Source organism: Euleptes europaea, chromosome 14, assembly GCF_029931775.1.
Source record: "Euleptes europaea isolate rEulEur1 chromosome 14, rEulEur1.hap1, whole genome shotgun sequence".
Classification (NCBI taxonomy): Eukaryota; Metazoa; Chordata; class Lepidosauria; order Squamata; family Sphaerodactylidae; genus Euleptes; species Euleptes europaea.
In genome coordinates this window covers 30,570,619-30,581,424 of record NC_079325.1, presented here as the reverse complement: position 1 = coordinate 30,581,424, position 10,806 = coordinate 30,570,619, and the positions used below count along the sequence as shown (strand labels likewise).

Sequence of the window (10,806 nt, the reverse complement as noted above, 5' to 3'; positions counted from 1 at the left end):
CAACGTGTATTCCATTTTAAAACAAGATCCACAACCTTGACAGGGTTATTTCATACTTTCCTTCCCATATCTTCCAGTCTACACAAGCCATGCCTGTCAGCAACAGATGGCTACAATAAGTGAAATCACTGGCTTATTCCAAGTGATTTTAGCTCAATGTACCATAATATACACAAATAAAAAGGAAGTCAGTCATGTTTCTCTTGTTCAGAGAACCTTCAGATGCTCTTATATCACTTCCTGTTAACGATCAGGATCCTCCCTGATATACCCACCAAATTTGGAAGAATTAACTTTGGGGTTAGAAAGGCTAAGGACCATGGGTAGACTGAAAAGGTTTAAGTAAAAATAGATTAAAAGTAATTAAAATCATGCCTGTGGCCAGGTAGTTGCATATAATCTAGATCCACAAGGAATGAGATGATGATCACTGAACAAATGTCAGTGCTGTTCCTTGAATATTTAAACCCAGTGTTTTTAAAAAAACTTGCCCTAAGCCCATTTATCGCAGGCTGTGTGTTTGTAGCAACAGGGCCAACCCAGTGTGCCCCAATTGGAATATCACTCCTTCTGTGGGCCAAGCCCTGCTCCTTTTACCTCCAATCGAGTCCAGTACCTACAAACCTATCCAAGAGAATCTCAATAGTGGCAATACCCTGGAGCTGGTTCTGCCAAGTTTTATTGACTCTCCCTCCTCTAAGTACCTGGGGAGGGAAGGGGGGCTGCATGAACAGCAAATAAAGTGCAAAATGCTTTTGTTAAGTAGCATGAGGCAGAATGTGGGAGTGGATGAAGCAGTGGTGGCAGGAAGCGTACCATGCCTTCCAAGAAGTACATATATCAATGGAAAGGGGTCACCTCCCCACATACCAGTGCATAGAGACCAGATTCCCACTGTTAGGTGTGCTAAATGCAGAGCACACTCTCCCCCTCCCACTCCCCGCATGTAAATATTGATGCAAGTCACATTTTATTTTTATTTTAAAAAGGAAAGAGGCGCATTGAGCTTGGGTGGATCGTAAACAGTGCATGACCTTTGAATTCACTACAGTGAGTAGTTAGGCCAGCATGAAAGATCTCCTCACAATGCAAAATTGTGGATCATCCCCAGTTAAGCTGTGCACGTGCCATCTCTGTCACATACAAGGCGAAGCCCTCATCCTGGAGCAACTGTGCTTTTCCTCTCGGAATGGGCCTTTTGTGTGCGCTGGACTGCAAAACTTGTGTAGACCAACCACACAGCAGTGCCGGTCACCGGAGTCACAGAGAAAGCACAGAGCTGCTGGGCCACGCTGGTCGGTCAGCCACTCACGGTACATAACAATGCAAGGGACTGGAAAACGAACCCCCCCCCCCAAAAAAACCCAAGAACAAAGGGTTGCTCTGGAGGTCACTGCCTAAGGAAAACCCCCTGCATGGGTGACCCGCCAAAGACAGTTCTTCCTGTAGTTGGAAGTAAGTGAGCCACCTGGGAAAAGAAGCACCAGTGAGTGGCTCTGCGAGGGAATCCTTTCCCAAGCCCAAGTGTGCAGCTAGGCTCTGGGGGTGGGGGGCGTGGACTGAATGAAAGCCCCGGCCCTCTCCCTCCAGTCAGCCGACGGTAGCATTATGGTGTGTACGCCGGAGGTGGCTGGAACTGGTTGATCACTTCATACTCCGCTGGGTAAGGTTCGTTCTCCTCCATTTCAGAGAGGAGCTCCAAGGCCTGCTCCTCCTCTTCGGTGGGGTAGTGGCGCAGCAGGTTGGCAGCCGTGGCGAGGATGGAGGCCCCGCCAGCTCCAGCCACCAGGTAAAAGCTGACAGCAAACGTAACGTAGACTTGCGAGCCGTGGTACTTTTTATGCTGCTGCTGCTGCGCGAGGATCAGCTCAGAGGCCCAGTAACAGAACCCAATCACTGTGGCACACTGCAGCACTGAGGGCAGAAGCAGAAAAGCAAGGAGACTTAGTGAAGGAACAGCTTGCGGGTTTACACAGTTTGGCTCTACAACAAAGAGTCATATGCCACCTGCCTCAGTGATGCTAAGACTGTCTTTTACCTATGGCCCTATTTTGTAAAGAGACCTGTGTATATGGCAGATGGGACATGTAAGGCTGGAAGCTGAAAATGGAATAAAATTAAAGTGCTTAGATAATCTGAATTTAAATCACGTGGACACATTTTTCTGTTCTTTTGAACTTAGAAGACATGTTCTTGACCATGGATTTCCATTTTGCCACAGACAAAATCAACAAGAGAGCCAGTGTGGAGTGTAAAGTGGTTAGTGTTGAACTATGATCTGGGCAGGGCCAAGTTCAAATCCTTGCTCAGCCACAGAAGCTTGCTGGATGACCTTGGGCTGGTCATATACTCTCACCTTAACCTACCTAGCAAGGTTGTCAAGAGAAAATGAAGGCATGGATGTAAGCCAATTTGGGTTCCCATTGGGAACAAAGGTGAGGTATAAACAAACATCTGGCTTCTTGCTCTGGAAGTGGTTTCTCTCTTGCAATAGAAAGTGGCACGACAAAAGCTACAATTAACAAGTATTGAAGAAGCAGTTTGATCATACAGATGTGGGATCCTGTGCCTACCCTAGGTTGGCACAGCACACTTGAGATCTTTCTGTGTATAATTTCCAGGGCCCAAGGTCTCCATTGCACTAAGCAGAGAGGGCAAAGCAAACTTACTGCAGCTATTGGAAGTATTATTTACATAACCCTACTGAAGTGTAATTTCATTGTGTAAGCACAAGGTCTGCCCCAAGGAGCTCACAGAGCGTTTTGACATAACAAGGAAAGAACCCATACAAAAGGCAGAGGTAACTAAAGCCTATAGGCAAATGCAGTTCCACATATTTAGGCTATGTTTTCAGTAAGATTAAGCAAAAGGTATAATTGAAATGGTGGGGTTTTTGGAAGTATCTAGTGAAGAAGAGTTGATTTTTATATGCTGACTTTCTCTACCACTTAAGGGAGAATCAAACCAAGTTACAATCACCTTGCCTTCCCCACAACAGACACCCTGTGAGGTAGGTGGCACTGAGTGTGACTTGTCCAAGGTCACCCAGCTGGCTTCATGTGTAGGAGCGGGAAAACAAACGCAGTTCACCGGATTTGCCTCTGCCACTCATGTGGAGGAGTGGGGAATCAAACCCGGTTCTCCAGATCAGAGTCCACCGGTCCTAACCACTGCTCCTAACCACTACACCACACTGGCTCGCTAATGGGGAGGGTAAAGAGAGAGACGTGGCACTACACAGCCACTGCCTAGGATACTGTTTGGCTGCCAAATACATCTACTCAGAGCTGTGCCAGGACACTGGTAGCCCCAGAACCAACTCCACCATAGGTTTTCAAAACTCAGTTGGAGAAGGGCTTTGAATATAAGCATCACACAGGAAACCTAATAGAGGGGGGGCAGTCCCCCCCCATGGCATTACCTGTGAGGATGTGGGCAAATGCATAGCGCCGTGTGATCTTCAGAGCAGGATGTTTAGGTCCAAAGACATCCAACAGGAAGGCTGAGAGGCTGCAGATAATTCCCAGGAAACAAAAAGCAGCAATAACCCGAAGTAGCAATACTGTCTGGGGGTTCATGCAGTAGTCTGCAATGAGGAAGAAAGAAAAGAGAGTCCAAACTGTTGAGTTTTTGCAAGCAGGAGCTTGCAAAAAGCTTATAAGAACAGGAGCTTGCAAAAAGCTTATAAGAACAGGAGCTTGCTACATCAATTCTGAGAATTCAACTTTAGTGTACAGCTATGGAACACCTTACATCAGGCCCTAAACAATTATTTTTCATCAGTGGTGAACAGTGATGTGGGTTTTCCTTGAAAATTTGAATTGGAAAAATTTCTGATTCAAATTTAAATACTTAAACAGCATTAGCAAAATTTCAATCATGTTAGCAATTGACAAATACACCATGTACATGCTTGGACCATGTATATGGACTATGGTTTGTCTGTTTTTCATCTCACATTTAGTCCATCTAAAGCACTGGTTCCCAACCAGGGGTCCATGGACCCCCAGGGGTCCGCAAGAACTAAATTAAGATCCGCAAAACAAAGTTATAAACCCATAATAAATTAATATTTTCAATTAAAAGTTCTCTATTATAATATATATATATTCAAATATAATTCTAAGTTTAATGTTTAACTAACAGTTATGATTAAAGTTTATTTTCAAATTCCGGGAATTTTTATTTTGAACCTTGGGGTCCCTGCACCGAACAAAAAAGTCCTAGTGGTCCCTGGTCAAAAAAAGGTTGGGAACCACTGATCTAAAGTAATGGCTACAGATAAACAGAGTATATTTACATATGCAGGGAGGAAAATTTTCCAAAGACAAATATGCCACAGTCATTTTTTTGCCCCACATTACTGGTGAAGGGTGAGATGAAAGACACAGAAGTGAGGTGGTCTGACTAGATGGCTTACAATCTAACTTTTTATTTAAAGTATTTATATCATGCCTGCCTCCTCCCTTTAAACTCAAGGTGGGTAACAGCAACAAGTTGGAAGGATACAAAAACATATGTTAATTACTGAGATGAATTATGCTGGCCATTGACCATAACAAATAAACAACTACTGAGATGAAAACCAAAATAAAAAACCAACAACATGCAGTGTAAAACCACAGCCAAAGCAGTTTACCCTCCATCAAATGTCCTCTGCAATAAAACTGTCTTGCAGGCCTTCCTAAATGCAGCCAATGAAGGTGCCCTCTGCACCCACTCCAGAAGGCTGCTCCAAAGGACTGGACCTATCATTAAGAGAACCTGTGATGTGATTGTTGCTGAACAGGCAACCCTAGGAAAGGGGACCAGAAGGAGAAGGCTACCTGAAGGGGGTGATGTGACTCATGCAGAAGACAAACATAACATTTTTAACGCCACATGTGCAGCATGAAGCAGCTTACATTGTCTGCAGCAAGTTATGCACAAAAAAGGAACTCAACTCTCCTAGTTTTGCTGAAGACAAAGGACCCAGTAAACCTTTCACTTGAGCAAGTCACTCTTGGATCAGTTCCCCATCTGTGAAAGGTGAATTATGCCTCAACATACTGAGTTTGTGGGATGATGAATATTATGCAGCACTTTTAATATCCAGTGGCTTTATGTTTTGCTAAGACAAATAGCTGCCACAAGTATGGCTGATGCTCTGGTCTTTTACAACATGAACGCAACCATAACAACATTTTGCCTCTAAATGACCTTTCCAAGCCATGCTCTACAACTACAAAGGCCAGATACTTGTTTTCATGTTTAAATACAATTATTCTCAGGGCATCAAATACCAGATTCCAAGCAAATGATAAATTTACAGAGCTCGTTTAGGGTTCTGTCTTTGGCTGCGCTGACAGCAATTGCCTTGGAAAAATTGTACAAGGGAAGCGGCTGCCCTGAGGTCCCATCATTTGCCACTGGCAAAGCCAGTCAAAATTCTCAACTTCCAAGCTCTTAGTTTATTACTCTAATGACAGCCTTGTTATTAGCATCTACTATAACTTGTTCCTAATGCCTTTAAGATGATGTCTGATTCAGATCTACCAACCTCTACTGAAATCAAGCACTTCCTTCTAGTCTTGTATTGTTTTGATAATGCTAATGAGCTCATATATTAGCCACTCCAGCACAAGCAAGGAGTCATTTCAGCCCAACAGCTTCTCCTATACTTCATATCTTCTCAAGAACTTTCCCACCAACCTAGATGGTCAACACAGTTTTGTTTTGGTGCTTTCAACAAGGCAACAAGGTGAAAAATCAAAATCAAGTACAGTGTGGTTCATTTTGAACCACACTGCAATATCATAAGCATAGAAAGGCAATGCCCATCCCTGACAGCCTGATCAAAAATAGACTATGAGATAGAGCTCAAACTGGGCATCATGTTCTCTAGCTGCATATAATTAAATGCCAGGACCTGACCACCAGTCCCATGAACCTGGCACAATTCCAAACAAAAATGGATAAAGTTTCAAAGCAAACAAATATGACAATTCTTCTTACAGTACCCACAGCATTCTAACAAGACAGGTCCCTTTGCAGAGGAACTTACAATCTATAATATGACAAGCAGAAAAAGAATTACATATGCCCCTTGTAATCCAAAGAGTGGCTTAGGCTCACACATTATGCTTGCGCTAGTCATACAGAATTCTTGATTTTAAAACTGCGAATAGATGATGCCCCTCCAATGCTAGATCACAAACTGAATCGGATGTAGTCTGCCATTTGACACAAGACTACAGCTCCTTTATTTTAGGAATGCCTCATAGTTCAAAGGATCCAGGTCCTAAATAATCTAAAGCTCATCCTCTGTGATGGCATACTTGTCCAGTTGTGTATTGTTCCCACAAGATAACTGGGCTCCGTTAGACATTAAGCATATATGTTTAATTCCACCTCACACCAGACTTGTGAAACACTAGTCACCTGTGGTGAGCAAGAGCTTATCTAGACAACCACCAAGTAGATGAACATGTATCAGCTGGGAGAGATCTGGCTCCTCTTTTCCTTCATGCCATCAATAGGTGACACAGGTATGCAAATGCAAGTAGGCAAGTAAACTTTTTTCTAGGTAGTAACTTACATAGGCTTATTTGCAAAGCTGCTTTACAACGATCCCATTGTGTCTAATATTCTCAAAAGTTGTGATTCATTGTGATTCTGTCCTGCGGGGGGGGGGGGGAGAATAACTGGCCTTGGACCTCATGAATGCTAGAGGGAAAGTACTTGTTTCGCATTTCTTTATTTTAGCACTCCCATTTTCCAGTCTCTGTAAGCCTAAGGGCTAAAATGGCTTTCAGAAAATGAGGTCTGGGATTCAGAAGTTTCTAACAAGAAACTAAGGATTTCCCAGAAGTTCTTTTGGATGTGCTGGGCAGCTGAGTTCCAGCTCATTAAACTGTGCAGTCCTGTTTTATATCAGTTTCACCATGACAACAAGCTGCATAAAAGCCTATTCAGTAAGATAATCTGAAATCAAGCATGGGACATTTCTTTTGTAGGCGACACAGTAGTCACATAATCTAATGCTAAAGGAATATTCACAAAGTGCCCAATGCACTGAAGACAAAGCTAGACTGCCACAGCAAGGGACTTCAGAATGATTCATTCTCCTTTGAAGTCAACCTCTTCTTGCTCCCATCAAGAGAATTATCTTCTGCTTTTATTACTTATATATTGCCATGACTGCAGATAGCGCATCACAGAAGACAAAAGCCCCAATAGTAGTCAAAGTGACAGAGGGAGTGAGGAAAGAGAAAGACAAGTTTAACAGCTGAATATGAGCAAATGTCGTTACACGTACATGGGCTCCATTTTGGCTGGGGGTGAGAGTTATGGGATTTTTAGCAATAGTCTTCATGGACTATTTTGGAAAGGGGAGAAAGTGGTACCTTATAGGGGATCCAAGAGGGCTTTCCAGGCACAAAGACAGAAACAGAGAATGGGCACAATGACTTGGCATGATGGTATAGTGGGAGGAACAAAAGCCACCATTGGAGTACACTATAATCCTCAAAAGCCGCAGTTTAATAGTGGAAAGATACGACGTCTGCTACAGAAGAGCTGCTGGTGACCATCCATTTATTTGGCTGAAAATTAACCACACACATGGTTGAAGTGGCAAAGTCTGCAAAAAAACAGCTGGGCAGGTTATTATATGTATATTGGTTTTTGTAGGTTATCTGGGCTGTGTGACCGTGGTCTTGGTATTTTCTTTCCTGACGTTTCGCCAGCAGCTGTGGCAGGCATCTTCAGAGGAGTAACACTGAAGGACTGTCCTTCAGTGTTACTCCTCTGAAGATGCCTGCCACAGCTGCTGGCGAAACGTCAGGAAAGAAAATACCAAGACAACGGTTACACAGCCCGGATAACCTACAAGAACCAATGAACTCTGACCGTGAAAGCCTTCGACAGTATTATATGTATACTTTGTGACTTGACCTTGTTGTCCCCTACCATTCCTCTCTAGAACACTAACCTTAAGATGAATAAATGGAAAATTGTTGTCCCCTACCATTCCTCTCTAGAACACTAACCTTAAGGTGAATAAATGGAAAAGATATTATAGAAGGAGGTGGGGACAGGATATGTTAAAGAAACAGCTGTTAAGCAAACATGTCCTGAGCAGGCAAGCAGTTATACAACTTCCTTGTCAGTAACAGAGAGTTCTTTCTGATACACCTGCAGAGTAAGACACATTCTACTTTCTGGCTAAGTTTAAATTGCAGAGAACTGTGTGCTGAGAGACCCAGCCAAAGTTAAAGCACATATACAAACATATGAAGCAATTTACTACCATGTTAAACCATAGTTCCATCTGCCACTTTATTGCCTGCACCAGCAATGATTCTTCAGCCTATGGCAGAGCAAACCTCTCCACATCTACTATCAGAAGATGCCAGGGACTGAATCTGGGACTTTCTTCATGCCTAGTAGAGACTTCTTTTTTATTGAGTCTCAGTCCCTCCCCAAGGGCCTTGTGTTTAAACATCTCAGTTAGGCATGTGCCTTTCTCCCACTGAAAATAGTGGGGCATAAGCACTTTAATTTGGACTAGATTAATACTCCAAATTAAACACTGCACTTTTAAGCAGAGGGTTATAGCAAAGATTACAGAAAGCAGGTCTCATCGGCAACTACCGGTAGTTTTACCAAGGGGCTATTTCAATGAAGTGATGGAAGGAGGTGGGCTAGGCCTCCTACACCAGTGCAATACATCAATCCCCCCCCCACTCCTAACTCTGGATTAGGAACCGGGGAGGGGGAAGAAATAGAATTCTTCAAGATGCTGGATTTGGGCCTGGGACTGCTGATCCCCAATATAAAACATATATTTCACAAGAGAAGCTATGGAACACTATTTTAGAATGAAGCAGAAAGGAGTTTCTTTCAACACAATTTGGCTACATTAAGTCATGGGAAAGAATTCACCACTCTTCTACAAGGTACTATTTATTCCACCAGACTCAACCTCATATGCAAAGACACATGCAAAATCCACCTTGATTACCATTCGCCAAAAAAACTGCATATTTGCTTGTGGCTAAGTTTCCAGCTTGGTGGCCCTTACTTCCAAGTGAACATTATAGAAACATGCAGCACAGCTATGACAACCCCAAATTATCGCTCAAAAGCACACACTGTATATTCCACTCTCACCTGCAAGCAATTCAGGGTCAACATATCCAAGTACATCAGCCACGCCCAGCTCTTGGCGAGAGCAAGTGCCCCCATGAATCCGTAACCAGGCAGGCTCTGCCAGTGCAGTACACAGGGCAGTTATGGAGAGGGCACCAGGCAGTGCAGAAGCCAGGCTCCTTTCTGGCTGCTTTGGCAAGGTACTCCCATCTTGGCCTCTTCGCCTGCGCCCACTGGGCAATACCGAGCCACTTGGGGTGTACATGGATCTCCTCTTGCTGAGATTAGATCAGCTAAATCCAATGCAAAACTGCAGACAAAAAGCCCTTGGGATCTTCAGGAGAAAGCAAACATCCAGTACTGCTTTCACGATCCAGCACCAGCCAAGTCAAAGAAGTGTGACAGTACGCCAGCAGCCAAAACACATCATCAGACGCAGCTGTTTTCTGTACTTGGTTTAGGAACCTGAAAGAGACAACAGATGCTTCAAGTGATTTGCAGATGCGTACTTATAAGTAGCCACTCACCTGGTTGCCCGAGACAGGGAAGTTTTAAAGAGATCTGTTCCTCTTTTACTCACAAATGATTAACACAGAAATGTTTAGGCGGGAATGCTATAAAAAAGTGTGGGCCTGTGGGTGAATGGTATGCTGCTACTTCCTAAGTACTGTTCACTGAAATGGATTATTTTACCTTAATATGCTTGGCACTGGGTTTAAATAGTTAAAGTGGTAAACAATTTCCAGGCCAAATCAGATAATTAGGCCCTGGGAATCAGATCCTGAAATGAAACAATACTATTAACGTGGACATTTTTAAAAAGTTGCCTTTCTGCACAGATGCATTGCATTAAAAATTAAGCTGCACAAAAGCTGTGTTTTAACAGTTTTTGTTATGATTACTTTTCGTAGCCATGCCCATAATATTATCATCTCAAATGTATAAAGGAGCCTGTGGCCTTGAGCATGTACAGCCAGATACATGATTTCTATTCTTTTTTTTTACAACAGCAGCCAGTGTGTAGATCTCTAAACATTAGACAGAGATGTAAATGCTCCTAAGAAGGTATGCATTGCCTGAAAGACCAAAACAGCATACGTGAAGTAAAACACTATCAGTGTTGGGGAGGGGGGGTTCTTACATGAAAGAGATTTGGGCACTTATCATGTAGCCAATGGATTGTTCTTTCAATGATCCAGGGGAAGGGATCAAATAGTACCACTATTAATGTAGGGGACAGAAAAACCATTCCATTGTTTCACACAAAGAAGTTTCTGTCTTTAGCATGCCTGACTAGCACAGAAGACCTTTTAAATTTTTCACCCCAGCATCCAAGCTATAGAAGGAACCCACCACAAGAGAAAGCAGACACTCCTACATAAAGGCATACTCCTACATAATCTGGAAGGGGTGCATTCCCTCCCCACATCTCAAGTGACATTCCAAGCCTCTCACCCTTTACAAACAACAGTAATAAGCAGCATCAATTAATGGCTGGTTAACACAGCAACTAAGAAGTTGGCAGGGCAATCCTGAACGACACCATTCCAAGCCCATTCATGTCAATGGACTTGGAAGAATGTAACTCTGCTTAGACCCTGACCTGGATAGCCCAGGCTGGCCCGATCACAGAAGCGAAGTCCTGGTTAGTAATTGGATGGGAAGTGCAGGTTT

At 43.3% G+C, this 10,806-nt stretch overlaps 1 protein-coding gene across 1 annotated transcript; it reads right to left on the bottom strand.

The window, feature by feature from the left end:
* Nucleotides 1-1,557: 1,557 nt before the first annotated feature.
* TMEM127 (transmembrane protein 127) lies at nucleotides 1,558-9,448 on the bottom strand. Its single transcript, XM_056860679.1, has 3 exons — nucleotides 9,154-9,448; nucleotides 3,422-3,586; nucleotides 1,558-1,914 (listed from the first exon to the last, which is right to left on the bottom strand). Exons 1-3 carry the CDS (start codon nucleotides 9,395-9,397, stop codon nucleotides 1,607-1,609), a joined length of 717 nt encoding a protein of 238 aa, XP_056716657.1. The 5' UTR covers nucleotides 9,398-9,448; the 3' UTR covers nucleotides 1,558-1,606.
* Between the last annotated feature and the right edge of the window lie 1,358 nt (nucleotides 9,449-10,806).